This window comes from Kryptolebias marmoratus, linkage group LG8, assembly GCF_001649575.2.
Source record: "Kryptolebias marmoratus isolate JLee-2015 linkage group LG8, ASM164957v2, whole genome shotgun sequence".
Classification (NCBI taxonomy): domain Eukaryota; kingdom Metazoa; phylum Chordata; class Actinopteri; order Cyprinodontiformes; family Rivulidae; genus Kryptolebias; species Kryptolebias marmoratus.
Window position 1 is genome coordinate 12,641,673 of NC_051437.1, and position 18,321 is coordinate 12,659,993.

General features: G+C 42.4%; 1 protein-coding gene across 1 annotated transcript; it reads left to right on the plus strand.

The window, feature by feature from the left end:
* Window positions 1-7,726: 7,726 nt before the first annotated feature.
* LOC108232014 (complement C1q-like protein 2) lies at window positions 7,727-11,302 on the plus strand. The gene is made up of 4 exons (XM_017409478.3): window positions 7,727-8,028; window positions 8,212-8,316; window positions 9,275-9,403; window positions 9,681-11,302. The coding sequence occupies exons 1-4, from the start codon at window positions 7,755-7,757 to the stop codon at window positions 9,962-9,964; spliced, it is 792 nt and encodes a 263-aa protein (XP_017264967.2). The 5' UTR covers window positions 7,727-7,754; the 3' UTR covers window positions 9,965-11,302.
* Window positions 11,303-18,321: the final 7,019 nt, after the last annotated feature.

An 18,321-nucleotide genomic window follows, 5' to 3' on the forward strand; every position in this document is an offset into this window, starting at 1 on the left:
CTTCTGGATGAATGTAGTACTGCACTAAAAAACCTGAAATCTAAACCAGGGGTCTCCAATCCTGGTCCTCGAGGGCCACTATCCTGCATGTTTTCCTTGTTTCCCTGCTCCAACACACCTGATTCAGTGCTTAAATCAGCCTGTTAATCAGCCATTGATTTAAATCAGGTGTGTTGGAGCAGAGGAACAAGTAAAACCTGCAGGATGGTGGCCCTCGAGGACCAGGATTTGCCACCCCTGATCTAAACTGAAATAATTGGAAAGGGTGTGTTCGGCTCTGTGACAACTGAATGAATCATGCACATCCGAACAGTCCCCCGCCACCAGGTTTCTGCTCAACCCATTGAGCCATAAGGGTCAAAGGTCATCCCAACAAATCAGACTCATTTCTGTGATCTCTGCACTAAGGCTCATCCTTTACCCGTTTTCTTGGAGCAGGCGGTGACATCTGGTCCACCTCATAATCAGAGAGTCGGAGCAGTCAGCGCAGCTTCCACAGCCCTCACGTTAAAGACATAACTCACAGTAACAGCTTCCCCTTCAGTGACTGAGGTGCCACTCTGGGTATGTGCAGAGCGTCGCAGGGCCCGGCGCCGTGACGGATGTCTCCGTTCTTCTAATAAGCTCGATCTGCTGCTTGAGATTAGGCGGCGCTGCGTTTCAGGGACAGTGAATCAGACGTCCCACTCAGGGGGGAGATGCACACATCTACGCAGGATTTATGAACGCCGCTGACAGGAAGTCTTGTCTTGGACCCAGGCGGTGAGGTGAAGGGGCGGCGACAGAGCAGACAGATACAGAGGTTTAAAGTCACTCTATCAGAGACAAACTACAGACTGATATAATGTGCTTGTTTGCAAAATAATCCACTGATACTGATGAGTACAGCTAAACGCTGAGGGAAAACCAGGAGTAAATGATGTTATTCCCTCTCCTATTGCTTTTTTTGGCTAGATCAAATGACCAAATAAAGTATTCTTATATGTTGGTTTAGGAAGTAATAAAAACAGATCCAAGCAAATTAAAGGCCTATCATTCCCAAAAGAAATGCATCTCGCTCACATTTCTTAGACTTTTAAACTAAAATCATTGTAGCTCAGCCTTGTAAATGACATTATGCTTAACGACTGTAATGCTCAGCTACTACCACTCTATGTTTTAGCTGATATATGTAAAAAAAAAGGCTTTATAGCCTGTTTTGTGTTTGATAAGTGTATTATTTTAGCTGTAGATTAACACTGAATCATAAGTTTCTAAGAGCTTCAATAAAATCCATACATTGGTCCACAGGATATGTTGCTAACAATACAGATAAACTAATACACGTAAAAAACATAAATATAACATAAACATAAATATACAAAAACATTGGAGGTTGGCAATAAAAAGTAGGTTCTGACGTCATAAAAAAAGTGTAGCTCACTCCAGCTTTATGTGCAAAAACTGGAGCTTTATTATGTCACTATATCAACAATTTAATGATAAATGGTTTTATTTAGATCAGGTAAAAGAATATGAAAAATATAATAATTGACTGAAATTGTGAGCGTAACAAACATAAAATTTGGCGCTGTGGCTCCTCCTAGTTTTCCTGCATCCAGATATAAAAACAGGCTTTGTTTCTCTGACTGCTCTGTTCTTCCACCAGCTGCTGAATGAGAACCGCAGTCCGGTTCTCTGGGCCTAACTGGGATCCTTTGACAGGAATTAAAGACTAAACCACCTGAAGCTAAGGCTGAGGGAAGCAGGGGTGCAGAGGGTGCTGCAGTTGAATGAAAGCGATGCCTAAAACGCAGCTGACCTGTTTAAGCTGTGTACGTTTACCCCACTGGTTTAATACCAAGTACTTAATATGAGATTTTAGGTTTTGTGATTTCAAACCCAACACCCAGTCGTGCAGCAAGAGCTTAAAAATGCAAAACTGGCAATTTAAAAAAAATAATCCCCACAAAAAGCTGAACGTAAGCAGAGCAGACTCTGCAGCAGACATCGGCTGCGGCGCGTCACGATAGCCAGCTGACAAACTTTTACCAGTACAGCGTAGATCTGACAAACAAAGTCAGGCACTTTATACACTGTAATAAACTGTTTACACTCCTTCACAAGAACCAACCAAGTTCAGACCTTTTTCACTTGTGTTGTTCCGTTTAGGCGCCTTACACAACGAGGTAATTATCTAATAAATTCGTCATGTTGATCCGTTGATGTTTTCTTTTTTAAAAAAAGGTGAATTCTGCAGGTATCTGCAGAGTTGCACAGCGTGCGTCTGAGGAGAGGTCGCAGCCGAAGCAGGGGTGGGGAAGGAGCGTGATGGGAGAGAGGGGGAGGAAGGGGAGGAAGGGGAGGGTGGTGTTACAGACAAGCTCGTCTTTGATAGCTCAGGTGGTCATTACCTGAGGGGGAAGAAAAGCATTAATGGGCATTCTCTGCAGCAGACAAGCACAGGCTAGTGCTCCTCGTCTCTGGCTGCCATAAACAGGGGGAAGTATGCATCATTAGATTAAGCTGAGGCTAACGACCTGCAGCCGAGCCCACCTCATACAGTAGCAGGGCGCACAGACCCATTAAACCTCTGACTACCTCTGATTGGATCAGAAGCACTGATCTTACTTTCCTTCGTGTGATGTGCAAAAGCAGTGAAGCACATTAATATCAGAAGCTTGTACCAAACCTAAAACCTCTTTTAGCGACAGCTGTACTCGTCGGCTTCTCTCATTATATTGTTTTTTTGTTTTTTTTTTGTAGCTTTCCGTGGGCTAGCAGAGAGAATCGGTGTTAAAGCAAGCGCAGACGTGCGAATTACCGTAAATGCCAGAAAAGCTACGCTGCAAAATACGAATTACCACAAACGCTGGAGAAGCTGAACCGCCAGAGCAACTTAACAACCAATCTGAGTCCAATAAAAAAAAGAAATAATTTGGATTCAAATCCATTTGGGGACCCCTACTATAGAGGGTAACAAGTGTAATCAAGCTCAGGTGTGTATAGATATAAAAAGAAAGAACCCAGAATGAGCTCAGAGGACAAACATCTTAAGGTTAAGCTTCAGAAGAATTAAAACCTTAAGATAAAAACCGTTCAGAGCTGCATATTATTGTTGATGTAAAAGTTAAAAGAGAGGAAAAAAAAAGAAAAGGGGGAGAGGAATTTGCCTGAGAGGAGAATGAAGGAAGGTATGTAAGGTTGTCTCTCACTTTGAGGCGCCTGATAGCTTAACCTATCATCTTATCACAGTGTCATCTTGTCACACTTATTGACATATTGCGCCGTGTATCTGAGATTCCACCCCTGAACAGATCTACCAGGAATGCCTGCACACGGAGGTCGAACCGGGCTTTGTTTTTTCTGTTAAATGAAGGGGCTGTGGCCTCCATGGGCCCAAACAGGAAGAAAGTTCAGCTAATCTCTGCTGAAGTGGGCCGATTAAAGTGGAGGGTCGTCTCCAGTGCTCCATGGGTGGGACGTCTGAACCACAGGTCCGACCAACGGGAGAGGAGTCAGAGATGGCGCTCAAATGACAAATTCACTTGCCTCGTCGATGGTTTTGTTTTGATTTGTCCTGCTAAGTTGGACACCAAGCCGTCGGGGTTTTATTTCAAGAGATTCAACAAAGGAGCAGCACATTAATGCCCTTCGTCTTGACAGCGAGCCTCTGTTTAATTCTCTACCAATCATCTGAGTCTGAGTCCATAACAACAGTCTGAAAGCTTAAACTCAGTCTTTATTGTCCTGCGTAAGAAGGAGAAATGTTTTTGCCCGTCTGTCCGTTAGCAAACTATCTCATGAACCAGAGGATGAATTTTAATGAAACTCTACAACTGATTAACTTTCCCAGTCAGCTCAATTCAAGATGGCCACCCAGGGGGCAACTGACCTAAACAATTGACTCGCAGTGTTGACCAAAGCAACTACAACTTAGTAATTTCTCGACGTGAGGTGATTGTAGTTCAACACTCTGGTATTAGAGGTGGCGGGCGACATGCATTCCTTCGAGGTATCCTTGGATTTTTATTCATTATGTTGTTCTCCAACATGACAAATTTTAATTAGAGGAACTCAAGGCAAAACAATGGAACATACAAAAAAAGAGAAAAGGTTTGCATTTATATTTTGTGTAATAATTTCTTTGTGTTAGTTCTGTTTTGCCAATACAAACTGGATTTCTCAAAATCAGTTTTGTTGTATATTAATGTTTGTAAATCAGGATCCTATTTGTTTTAATTCATTTTGGGCATCTCTAAGTCAGTAAAGCCACGTGCACTGAGGCCACAATATCTGTGCAGAGATGAAAAGTTCACAGGTCATTCTCTCATAGGGCTCAGCACTAATATATGAAAATAATCACTTTCAGTGTTTTCAATCTTCTTTAGCGCAACAGAAGGATTGAATCCAGATTCAAATCTTCCAGAAGAGGGGGAACGCAGAACGGGGCCGTGTTTACTGACACCAGTTTGTTTCCTCACGGATTCCCACAGATCATCTCCGCTCTGATGACAATTTATATGAAGAAATCTGCAGCTAGATGAACTTTGACGTCATTCTTAAATTGTTTTTTAAACCGTCACGTCAAAATCAGGCTGATGAGCTCCTCCCTGTTTTCCCTGCTCCTGAAAGGCTTTCATCTCATGCCAAGTTTCTCATTCGTTGACACTAACCTGATTAACAATCACTTGCCTGATTAGTTTCTTTATTTCTCAGGAAAAGGTTTCCAGACGTGAGGCGGGAAAAGAAAAAACGTTATCACTAACTTTATCACGGCCTGCCGCCGAAGGCCGAGGGGTGAGAGTGTTGTTGCCTGTGTCCAAGCGTGTCTGTGTGTGCATTTATTTGTCTGCCGTGTTAGAAAAATATCTTGTGAACCACTGGACGGATTGGAACAAAACTTTGAGAAATTAGCCAACATATAAATGGCTCAAACTCTGTCGATTTTACAGATATCGAGCTTCATCTTTGTGCTGTAGAAGCTGAGAGTAATTCAGAACACACACTCTGAGCGCTACACACTGTGCAAGACATTTGCTTAAAACGTGAGCAATGCATTATATGGTTACACGGTCTGTCTGTTAGCAAAATATCTCTTGAATTACTGGACGGGTTTTATGTAACCACTGGATGTACTGATTAACATGTAGAGTAAGTCAAGTTCACGGTTTTTGGTACAGCTAATCAGCCTTAGCCAACAAAACATGTTTTTCATAATTTAATCAGTTTTTCAGACATTGAGCTAAAGTTTGATGTGGTAGTAGCTGAGACTCATCCTCAACACATACTTTGAGCTCTAACACGTTTAGTGAGATATCATAATATTGAATAAGATGGAGCAAAAGGTCATTTACAAGGTTTGACTAAAACGGCTATAACTCCCTGATTTCTCAACATAAGAAGCTCTTGGACTAAAACTCGACTCTAGGCCTTTAATTTCTCTCTGAATCTATGTTTTTTATGCTCCTTTCCAACCTTTTGAACCTTTTCGAGTATTGTCATGAATAATAACTCACACGGGTTAAACCGTGTCGCCTGACTCCCGCCTGGTCGATCCACGGATTTGGATTTGCCAGCCCTTAAAATCTACGACTCGAAGCCCCGGGACCCTGAAGTTTACAATAAGCAGTAAACAAGTTTATGTTACTGAGTGCGCCGTGTCATTTACAACTCATTTTTATAACTTATTCGCCCGACCTTTGAGTTGCTCCCTAATTTAAGTGGTGAAATTTCACAATATTGAGCAAATGAATTTGCAAGATGCAACAGGTACGGTGCTGCTTTCATGGCTGTCTGCATACCAACGTGACCACAGTCTAACTGTTACTCTCTTTATCTCTGCTCCCTGCGGCAGCATTACAGAAAACCCTGTGTTCTCCTTCCAGAAAAGACTCGTCCTCAAATCTTCTGTGGGATATGTACATTTGTTTGTGTTTATGCCTGAAGCAAAGTGTTTTATGACAGGTCTTTCATTTATGTAAAGCAACACGTCTCCGAGAAATCACATTAAGACAGTGTTGCAAATCCTCATGTGCTCTAAAGACAACAGAGTCTCAGCCGGTTGTGCTTTCTCGCTCGCCACCTGAGCGCTGGGAGTGTTTTCTTTTGAAAGATTGATGCCTGCGTGCTTATCTGGAGTAAATCCTGAATACGTGGCTGTGAGCAGTTTCGCACTGACTGACAGCTGCTCAATATTCTTATTCATAAACACAAGCAGCAATCAGCGTAAATCATGTCACTCACGGCCGCTTTAAGCGCTGCGAGAAAGATTTTTTCAACGACAGGTTGATTTGTTGTTATTTCGGTCTAATTGTCTTGCTTGTCACCGATACACACACTTATGACTCACAAAACCCCCCACGCCCACATAATGGACTCGTTGCAGAGGGAAATTTCCCCTGAGTGGCGCTAAATTAAAACACCTCTGGCCAAAAGAGCTGCGTGGATCCATCGGCACTCGAAGCCCTGGAGATGGGCCGATTTCCACAGCTTTCCAAAACGGCTGCCAACATCGTTCCAACAACACCGCCACCACTGCAGACAAGTTTTATCACCCGCTGCAGGACGTGTCTGTCTGTTCCCAAAATATCTCATCTCTGAAACCTGCAGGGAGTAATCGTTGAATGTGACTCTACAACTGATCGAGGTTTGGAGTCAGCCTGGTTCAAGATGGCCGTCACAATGAACTGAAGTGGAAAAAAACAACAGCACAGAAATGGCAACAAGTTGGTCAATTTGACAGATATAGACCTAACATTAGGCATGGTAGTAGCTGAAACTGATCCTCAGCTCATATTCTGAGCGCTAACAGATTTGTTTTTTTGGATTTGCATCTGCAACCCAATTTAAGACGGTAGCTGTAGTGGAAAACACAAAAATGGCTATAACAGTTTAAAAGAAATTCTGGTAAGATTTGTTGTCGTAGCTGTAGTGCAGAATCATTGCTTAAAATTGGAGCATTAACTGTTGGAGTCGACCCTGTTTGTCTGTTAGCAAAATATCTCATGAACCACTCGATGGATTTTAACGAAACTTGCAGAGAGATGTACATCTACAGCTGATGATTCTTGAAATTCAACTCAATTCAAGATGGCTGCCACAGGTTTGGTTTAAAATTCAATGACTGATAGATCTACTGCAAAAAAAAAATTCATCTTAATAACTGAGAACATTTTTAGACCACACTCATGCGCAAACATTTCACCTTCAGTAAAACGGATTTAAAGTTTTATTAAACCTGTGCCAGCTGTCTCCTCAGATCCCAAACCCGCCTTGTTTTTTCCCCCTGTGAATCGGCTCTGATGCTCTTTTTGGGTCGGAAAATTGACTTGAATCAGAGCCATTTCTGGGTTTAGCTGTGGCGGCCATCTTCATCTTTGGGTTGACTCCAGAAGTTAACGTCGTAGCTGTACATCCAACGATTACATGATTGCCCACCTTATATAATGATAGAAGTAAATATAATAAATAAGTACATGTTGAGGGTTTTTACTTAGAGCTATTTCTGTTTTTCTACCTTTTCTGCATCGGCTGATTTCTGTATTTTTCCACTTTTTCTTTTTTTACATTTTATCATTTCAGCAACAAAAATAGAAAATTTGGTCCAGTCACTTGTTTACTGTTCTACCTCCTCATATCTTCATCAAACCTACAGGTGTGCTGATTCACAGCTTTTGGCAGGTCACATTTGGTGCCTTCTATAAATGTTCCACGCTCTGAACGCAGAGCAAACAGTGCACTGGGAAGGCGAACTGCACGCTGAACCTCTCTATATGATCATGAGGACTTTCTTGGCCTTCTTTTTGGTCCTGATGTTCTGTGATCTCCACAGGGCACATGAACACAGCACAAATGATCCTGAGAGCGATGAGGACTTGGATGAGACTCGGACGAAGGACGGGACAGGAGAGCTTCAGTCAGACATCTGGGATGAGCTCAGAAGTCTGCGAGATCTGGTCGTGGAGCAAAGAGTAGAACTGAAACATCTGACCGAACGGGTGACGGCTGCGGATCGGCTGGTGGAGGCCTTACAGGAGGAGATAGCAGGTGATGATGTTTCAGCTCCCATCAAAACGGATGCACCTGAGTTTACACATGCGTGTGTTTCACAGCCGTGAAGCTCAGGATGACTGCAGCGGAGATCCGAGCTGAGGAGATGCAGCTGGAGGTGTTTTTGTGTTTGAATCTGTGACTTGTGATCCTTTGCCGTCACATCTTTTTCTACTTCAGCTCAAGCTGCAGAGCTCGCAGGGGTTCAAAGGACGCTCAGCGCCGTGCAGGAAAGAGTCTCAATCAATGGAGATCAGGTGCTGGAGCTCCAGGAGCAGCAGGAAGGTAAAACCTAAAGGAATATTATGTGGAGATTTTTATCAGTAATCAATATCTTACCCGCAAAAGAAATTGCTCAACGTTTTATCTTTGTATCTTCGGGAAGTCGAGCCAACCGGCCACTCTGAGTGGGGCTAAGACCTCTGGCAGACTTCTAAAGTCTTATACAGCAACGCCAGTACAAAATGTTTCATTACTGTTTTACACAAGTTTATAAATCTTTACACCACTGTTACTTCTAAAAGTTACAGTCCAGGAAGAGGAACGGTTCATATGAAACATACATTAAAATAAAACCTCATAACTTCTTAACAGTCTCCCCAAAAATGCTGTGAAAAAGCATACCCAAATTAAGTTATATGCTGTTCTTGAACCCTTTGATGTACATATAAAAGCATGGTCTCTCCGTAAAGGTAATGCTATAATTTATTTTACCTCAGAAGTCAAAATTATTGTAACTATAACTAGTATGTAGTTAGTCCTTAGTGAATATTATCAGATCTGGAGAGACCATAGATCAAACTGGTTGGTCATAAGAGGTGTCAATCAAAAAGGGGAGGGGCTACACAGCCATATTGACTCTGTGGTATTTAAATTTGGAGTCCATGAGGCTCTGCATTCAAATCTAGGTCAATAGGATCCACAGGCATGCTGCTGCCAGAGGAAAGGAAGGCAGTGTGAGAAAAACAAATATTTTGTAGCAGTTCAAGTAAATGTTTCATTTTATTTATTTCACTTATAATAAATTCCACAGATAACCACTTTGAAAAATCTGAACTACCCTTTAAGGGTAGAGTCATCTGTATAAAATTCCTGCATGAATAAATTTGTATTTTTGATTTCACGGCCAAAAGGCATCAGTGACATTGTTAAATATCTTCATGCATGTGACGAGAAACTGTGCAGTTAGTTTACTAAGACCGTCATGACTAACTTTGTGACGTTTTTGTGAACTTCACCGCAGCAAGAAAAGTGGCTTTTTCCACCTCGCTGCTGGCGACAGGTGAAGGAAACACGTTCAACCAGGATTTCACTCAACTCATCTTCAAAAATGTCTTCACTAACACCGGAAACCACTACAGCCCGATCACAGGTAGGACTAACACCTGGTTTACCCTCGCGGCTCTCGACCTCACGACGTTGCAGCGACAGCCGTTAGGGGGTCTTTTGTGTCATTTGGTCGAGCACAAAACCAGTTTTTGTGGCCAGTCATAAACAGGAAAAGCAGCACAGCAGAATTAAACCTTTTTTATTGCATTTTTTTTATGAAGGCTGTTCTGTCATGTTTGTGCAATGAACTATAGGGTTCTTAAGTGCTGGAGCCAAAAACTCGCATCTCTTCTAACAACTCTTCTCTGCTTCTGTTTTAGGTTACTTCACTGCACCAGTGAGAGGAGTGTATTATTTCAGGTTCACAGGCCACCTCACGCTCACTGAGAATGGTCTGAGGATGAGGCTTGTCAAAAATGAACATCCCATGGTTTTCATAGGGGATCGTCCTCCAACATCCGCAGACTCTGAGGACAATTTAAGCAACGGAGTTGTGCTGCAGTTAGACGCTGGAGACGTTGTTTCTATACAGTTCAGTGGTGCCGTCTGGGATGATCATTATCACAGAACAACCTTTAGTGGATTTCTGCTCTTTGCTTTGTAGCTGTCAGCAAAAGTGCAGAAGGTGTACATTTAGTGAACCAGAACTGATTTCAGTGTATTAATTTAATTAAAATTAATGCATTATGTCAGCTGTCACTGTTTGGCCAGTTTTAAGTATTTCAAATGCCTTATATGTCTTATGAAAACATCAGATGTCATGGATTACCCTAAAATGGATCCTCTTACATGAGAAAGTCCTTAATTTTCTTTTATCTAAGCAGGCTGACAACCTTTTCCTTCATTGGTGGAAAGAACAAAACACGAGGCCAGCGTGACACAAACCTCCCACTCAAATACCACTTGTGATCAGAAGTTTATCTGCACTCATCATGGGCGTGAATATTAAATTAATTTGGGGGGTTTTAATGATTCATTTGAACCGTCTTTTTTCCTGTTTGGAGTGATTTCACAACATACAGCTTCAGTAATTTTTAAAAACATGGATTTGATGAACAAGTTTGAATTTATTGTGTATTTTCTCCAATCCATTCAGTGTCAAAATTTTAACTATATACAAGCTCAAATACATACATACAACCCCTCTAATATTTGGTTAAATGTCCCTTAACAAGTTGCGCCTCGACCACAGGCTTTTTGTATCCGTCAACAAGCTCCTGATGTAATTCAGGCTGAATATTTGACCTTGAATCAATAGAGTTATTTTAAATTGATTGAAAAATCAATCCTGGCATGTTTTTTAAGGACAACCATGAATCTTTTATAGAGTTGAGGTTGAAGCTTTAGGAGGGTCATTCCAGAAACTTTAATGTTAGCCTGAATTATTCATTGAAAAACCAGTTCTGATGTGTGTTTGGGATCATTGTCCTGCTGGAAATGCCGGGTCTGTCCAGGTTTAGCTGTCGATTTAAGGTGAAGTTCATGATTTTTAGGGTAGACCTTTTCCTTCTTTATTTCGTTGACTTTGTACAATATACCAATACCACAGCATGATGATTCCACCACCATGCTTAGTACTGTTTACTTAGGTTTGAAAGCCTCACCTTGATTCACCCAAACATCATCGAGCCTGAAGGTGTGTCTTTTGGAGCTGGATTTTCGTTTTGTTTTTGTAAGCACCCTCTCATCTCATGGCGGTGTAAATAAGCAACAAAATAATAGGTCTTGGCTTTGTCAAGTAAAAGACAATTTAAAACTTTCAATACCACTTATTTTTTAAAAAAAATGGTGAGCACATGCATATATTTATCAATGTATCTATAAATTTGACTTTTAAAATCAAAGAAAATCCACAGTAAATTCTTACCTGTGCACCCATTTTCCTTCTTCTCTTTTATGAGCAATTGGTACTTAAACTAAAATAAATGAATGATTTGAATGACTTTGTTTGAAGGTCTTGAAATGTTTTCTTTTCATATTTTAAAAACAAATGCAGAAGCTCGAAACAAGAAGTTCACGTTGTGAGGTCCATTTCAATGCTCTTCACGTCACACATGTTCAAGTTGCACATTTGAACCAAACTGGCTTCTAAACACTTTTTAAACTTCGACTGAGGCCAACAGAAAAAACAGAGAAGATTTCTCCCTTTTTGTGCATAAATGTGCAGAAAAAAAACTCTGCAGATGCATCTTTGTGCAAACTGTATGTCAAGGAAGAATTACTAAAAGTAGTGTGTTGTAATAAACTGCAAGTTAAACCGATCACACAACAAACTCTGCATTTCTAAAGTTACTGAAGTTACACCAGCTGGGGCAGAGGTTATGTCAAACTGAATGTACTGGTGAGACAATTGTCAGAAACTTCTAACAAAAGCCAATTTTGGATAAGTTGGACACCTTAAAGTACGTGGAAAAAAAGGGGAAAATACTCAACAAATTCCAGAGATAAAAGTGGGAGAAAATGACATGTCATGAATGTGATCATTGTTTCCTTTCCTTTGGTGTTTCACATCATAAACCTCCGGGAATGCAGCTGCATCAGCGTTTGAGCTTTGACTAAATCCATTCAGACTCTTTGTTGTGCAGTCATTCAGATCGCACGAGTGCATACAAACACACACACACTTCTGCACAGCACCACACCTCTGGTATCAGCCATCTACTATGACTTTGATAACCACGATCAACACACTCAACGCAGAGCCGCGTGGGCCACATCTCTCCTCGCTCTCGGCCTCTGTGGGGGAGTTTATTCCCTGTTCTGATGAGTTCACAGGGAAGATTATCAGCCACTGTCAATCTACCAGCTATCAGATGGGAAAAATTTCACCACTTTTGCTGGAAGGTATTGTGACACTCTGGAACATTGTTCCATTTCGACCTCTGTGAGACTCCCTCTGCCTTCCTACAGAAAAAAACACGGGCCGGTGTCGAGCGAGCAGGCTCAAAGGAATAATTCAACTGTGTTTATGGAAAGAGCCTGGAGTGCACTGGAGACGCAGTGTCTCCTTTGAATCTGATGAGGTGTTTAGCTCAGACCTGAAGCTATATACTGTATATATGCTATGGCTAAGTCTGATCAAACAGATGCCAATATGAAAAAAGGACTACTGTATCCTCTATAGCACCCGGGGCTGTGTGAAACCAACACTCTGGTTTCCCTCTCACAGGCACCTCTCGGGTTGGAAACATTTTTTCATAATTGCCTTTAATTCTATGTTAGGTGTCCCCACGGTGCCACTACTAAGGTTAAGGCTAAGCCGGAGAAGCTTTTCAACCTTTTTCATCTCGTCTTGGGCTCGTTTAGAGTAACTAGAAAACACACAAAGACATTAAGTTGTATCCCCTGTTATTGTCCATATTTGAAAGATTCCCATGCGCATTTTAATTAATTGTGTCTGTTATTTTGTGGGATCCCTTTGTTTTGGCACAATCTGGAAGCCGATGAATGCGCTGGATCTCGGCTAAAAGTCTTTAATGAGAGAGGGATTTCCCCTGTTTGAAAACCTTAGTCATTGTTTCATTAAGATAGTCTTTCATTTGACTTTTTTTTCTCTCTCTCTCTCTTTCTCGGGGAAGCTTAAAGTGTGAAGGCTCATTAGAGCCGTGACAGAGTTTGGGAGGGTTGCGTGTCTTTTCTGTCTCACTCGCAGCTTTTGCAAGAAGATCTGCTGAACTGTGGATGTTTTGGTCAGGGCTGGATTCATGAGAAAAGGCTTCGGAGAGAATCACTTATAGCGTTTGTGGGGGCATCGTCTTGGTGGGTCAGGATTTCGCTGGTTGCACGGCACAAGAAAAACACACAGTAAAACAGTCAAAACAGATATGTTGAAGAAAAAAAAAAAATTGGGGAAAGTGTACAGGCTGCTCATGCCTCCACTTGTAAGTATGTGTTCATGCACAGAGGAACACACATAACAAGGGAATGACGGTGCTGCTTCTTCTGACTTTGAAATTAAAGGACAGATTCATTATAGGCTTAAAAAGTCAACCCTGGAAAGAAGAAACAGCCCTTTGAGAGATTAGGATCAAATCTGAATAAAGAATAACTAATTACGGGGTGATTCATGGCAATAACAATGTAGCAACTGCAAAGTAAATTAAAGGAGATCGTACAAATATAAATTAATTTTTTTTTTTAATATATAAACGAGTCTGGAGGAGTGCCATGAGAGCAGTTTATGATACAGATGTAAACAAATGGGAGCCCCCCAGCAGGCGCTATCAGTCTTCTTTCTGCTCTCCGAAAACATGTTTGGTGCAGGCAACAGGCCCCAAGGCGAGTTAGGAGTAAATGTGCATTCCTTTCTGCCTGATTTAAAAGAGAAGTCTCATCTTTTTTCTCTCTCTCTCGCCGCACATTTAGCTGATCGTAGAAGAGCGGGGGGCATTTGTTGATCGAAACCAGGGGCTGCAGAAAGTCACAAGCCACGTGACGTTATCTAAGGATCTCTTTGCGAGTTTAAGGGAGGAACTTTCCTGATTCAAAAGGCGCCGTGCAGTGAATGAGGCAGAAATTCATCCAAACAGAACTTTATGCAGGAGAGAAAGACCACACATCTCCAGTCCTTTAATCAAGTCTTTCTGGTACATGAAAGTTGCAAACACACAAAGACCCACACGCACATGCAGACTCATGCACAAACACAGGTATGCACAGAGAGGGCAGCCCCGAGCCGACAGTTCAGTGGAAATGGAGCCCTACGCTGTGGCCAGAGTGTCCAGATGCATATCTGCTCAGAGTCTTGGAAAAAAACAAACCCTCTTTCATGTGCTCACATTCACCTATCCATCAGTACAGCCACAAAACCCCGGGGACGTCCTCAGAAATGTGCCATTACGCCTCAAAATCAATTGAAGTGTTGTAGTTAATAGCAGAGCCTAGAAGTGGAAGGCGGCGTGGCTGATCTGATGCTGTCAGGCTGAGCGGAGCTGCAGCAGGAGCAGATTCAGACCTGCTGGTCTGGACCTGCAGTTCCACACAAACCTGGATCGCCCTCGATAAGAAAAAACAGCAGCAGCAGCCAAAGTGGAACCGCTGATGAGAATCACGTACAGGTAAGGAGAGTAAGTGCTTCTGCAAGACCATTTCAAATACATCTAATCTTCCCATCTTTTAGTTTTTTTTCTTCTTCTTTTTTTACGTGTATGAGCATAAAGCTAAGTGGTATTTGAAATGACTGTGTCAGCCACTGTGTAATGGTGAGGATAAAAGGAAACGAGAGAGGCCCTGACAAAGTCACTTCCTGCAAGTTCTCCACACTTTCCACGTATAAAACAAACAAGGTGTTGATTAGAGAGCGAGGGGAATCTCTTCACTTTGATGGCTGGTATTTGTACCGCTAACGCAATGATTACCAAGCAGCCCTGTCATTTAGACGAAGCGATGCGACTGAAAGATTATTTCCCCGAGTTTCTTAGTGAATTACAACTCATTTCAGCGCGAGCTCAACAAAACCGACAGAGAAAAGAAAAGTAGGATGACGCAGTCTTATTCACCTTGCTTATCTGCCCTGATGACATTTGTTTGGAGAAACGTGCAACTCTGGGTGGCCTCTGAAGGGCTCTTGAAAGCCAGAGGATAGATATGAAACTGTGACTATCTGCTGCACATCACTCTTGGAAAGGGTTTGATTCCGAACCGGAAAACGTTTTGTATGTAATCTTTTAATCCAGCACTTCTCAATTTAGGTGAGCCCTTTGTCCGGGAGATAAATTTATGATGGGAAAAGATCAATTTTAATCTCTCCCCCCTCCACAAAAAAAAAAAAAAAACTTTGGCAGGTCACATCACACCGAACCAGTTGCTTTGATCCAAAATGTCTGAACTGCTTCTTGTTCCTACCATTTAAAAAAAAAAGATTTAAGAGCTTTCCTTGAAGGAATGCATATCGCCCGTCGCCTTTCATAAGATCCTCTTAAGCTGAGAAATGACAGGCGGAGCCCATTTGAACAAAAATAAAAAATGTTTTGCAATATTGTGAGATCTTGAGGTGGGTTGAATCTAAAAGTGCTGAGTACTTTCCAAGAGTTTCATTAAAATCCAAAGGTTCATTAGATATTTTTTTTCTCCTGCAAGGACTGAACATGTCTTTTCCAGTTTTCTTTTCTTTTTTTTTCATTGCAGTCCATCTCACCAGTTTCAAACTTCCTCCTCACAGGAGTGTTTTAGCTTCGGGGCTGTATTTTCTGTAGTTTTGTTCAACTCTGCCTCATTGACTCGGCCGTGGACTTCCTGAATCAGTTATCCTTTGACGTGTTCACACAGGAGCCGTTGGCTCAAAATTATTTCAATGACGCATAAGGAAAATTTGGATCCTCGTGTTCTGAATCGAGTGGTTCTGTCGCAGTTTCTTCCTGCAGACTTTAATTAAAACTTCAAAGTCAGTCAGAAGTGGCAAAGATGTAACAAAAGGAGCCAAGGCAGCTGCAGTAGATGAGTTTGTTAACCTAATTAAGGCCCTCCATCCAGGATATTTGCGGAATGACATAATTTCTAACATGTTCTTCTGCCCAGTCTGGCTCATTTGTGTGTTAGCCTGGGAATGTAAGTCTTAGGTGGTCGCAGGGAAGATAAAATCACTGATTTCTGCAAGTATTTGCATGTAAGGTGCAAAGTTTCTCTCCATCCAGCTCTAATTTATTGAAAGGGAGCTGACGATTCAGTCTGGAAAGCCAAGGTCTCTTCTGAAAGCATTAATTAGAAAGTTTAAACACTATCAGCGTTTAACAGAAGTCCAAAAATTAATCGCTGATGTTGCACAGCTGGGATTGCTCCTAAACGTGGGCTCAGGGGTTCATTTTTGGCACTACTTTTTGCCATCAGTCAGCAGCAGAAAAGTGAGCTCAGGAACAGCTGGTGATTAGGCCAGCCGGTGTGATCCGAATAGAGATCACTAAAAATGGAGGCAAAAGGACTTTCCCTAACAAGTATGTATGCAAGATTTTACTGATTAAATAATACTCCTTTGTCTGTGATCCTTTTGGTGGTGTTCATGAACAAGATCTAAAGATGCAGCCATGGAGAGGAGGGTGTCAGGCTCGTCTCTGCTTTTTGATGATGTTGGTTCTGCTGGGGTCTTTGAGCCATGACCTTCAGTTCGCAGCAGAATGCAGAAGGGCTGGGATGAGAGTCACCTTCTTTTAGTCCAAGGCCTTGGTTCTAACCAGAAAAAGGTGGAAGTCTTCACTTAAAGCTGAGGAGTTCAAGCATCTTGGAGTCTTGATGATAGGATGGAGCGGGAGATCGACGGATCAGGTCCTTGTCCGCAGTAATGAAGGCGTTGGTCCAGTCTGTCATGGTGAAAAAGCTCAGTCTGAAGGCAAAGCTCTTGATTTACTGGACCGTCTAGGACCCAGCCCTCACCAACAGTCATGAGATCCTGGACACAAGCAGCTGAAATGAGGAACTCTATCAACCGGGAGGCGTTTGGAGTAGAGCCAGCTGCTCCTTCGCATTAGAAGGAGTCAGCTGAGGCGCTTCTGATCAGGATGCCGTCTGGACGCCTCTCTCTCTGAAGGTTCTCAGGCACGTCCCCCTGGGAGGAAACCCCGGGGCAGACCCAGAACCCATCGGATGGATTTCATATCCTTTCTGGCCTGGGAACACCTCCCCCCAGGAGGAGCTGGAAAGAAGGATATCTGGGTTTCCTTCATGAACCTGTTACCTCTGCAAGCCGACTGCAGATAAGAGGAGGGAAGGGCTGAAATGTAAAACCATCCAAAACATTAGGATGCACTTTTAGCTTTGTTATCTGACATAATCGTTTATCATACAGCACTGCCCGAAAGGGAGAGTCACTGCGCTGCTGGCATGTCTGTAAATTCCTATAGCTGCACACAAACATGGACCCATTTTGTGCCCTTGGAAGCCTAATTCAACAGAACTGATTTATTTGTGGTCCAAGGCGCTGGAGGTGTGGCTTCATACCTGACATCTCCTCAGCTGGTGCAAGGCATTCGACTCTCGCAGCCAACCAGCAATGGAATGCATTCTGTCTGCTCTAAGTGGATTTGAACAAGGGTAATAAATTTTCTGTGGGTGAGCAACGAGCAGAGTTGTATAATGATGAAGAGTTGAGGCTTGCCTTGGAAGAAACAATGTGACTGAAGTAATGAGCTGGCTTCCAGTGTTTGTTGTTTCAAAAGGCATTTTTCCTCTTCGAGGCGCAATCGTCATCCAGCGGTGGACTGTGCTGTGGCATGTTGTGCTCACAAGGAAAGGCGGAGAGGGATTTGCTCTCAGTGTTCCCAAAGATTCTGCCAGTCTGTGAAAACAACTGAAATCCAAAAATAGTATGCCTGGATGTGATACATGACTGTAATTCTTGAGCTACTGTTGCTCGTCTCACACAAGAGAAGAAGACTCATAACTGCGCAGCAGACGTTTAAAACAGCATATGTGTTTGACATAGTTTACTTCCTTAACTTATTCCAAATCCTGTTCTTTAGGATTAAAGGGATAGTTCAGATCTTTTGAAATGAGGTTTTGTGGACAGGTTTTGAGCAATAAATATCCTACCTGTTGTAGATAACTCTTTGAACTGCTTCACTTTGGAGAAATTGAGTTTAATTCTGACCAGACTGACAAGCTAGTACTGGATGTGCTACAACTAGCTGCTGTGGCGTTTGTGTTGGAAAATAAGCACAGAAATCGATGTAAATGACTATGTAATGTGAACATGGGGTGGCAGTGGCTCAGGAGGTAAGGGTTTGTCCTGTAACTGGAGGGTTGCTGGTTCGAGCACCTGCTCTGTCAGTCTTAGCTGTAGTGTCCAAGCCTCTTCATCCTACTTCACCACCTACTGGTGATGGTCAGAGGGCTCGGTGGCACCTTTGGGGTCCTTGGACTAGATAAAGCGCTACACAAGTGCAAGCCATTTACCAAAATGGCTGCAATATAAAGGTTTATAAAAGAGCATTCTCAGAACTGCGCCAGAAGGCACACAGTTTGAGATTAGAG

What these genes read in the sequence shown, in the direction of transcription:
- LOC108232014 (XM_017409478.3), top strand. Translation starts at nt 7,755, where the DNA reads ATGATCATGAGGACTTTCTTGGCCTTCTTTTTGGTCCTGATGTTCTGT. An exon ending in CTTACAGGAGGAGATAGCAG is followed by an intron (nt 8,029 to 8,211) that starts GTGATGATGTTT and finishes TTTCTACTTCAG; the next exon opens with CTCAAGCTGCAGAGCTCGCA. An exon ending in CCACTACAGCCCGATCACAG is followed by an intron (nt 9,404 to 9,680) that starts GTAGGACTAACA and finishes CTTCTGTTTTAG; the next exon opens with GTTACTTCACTGCACCAGTG.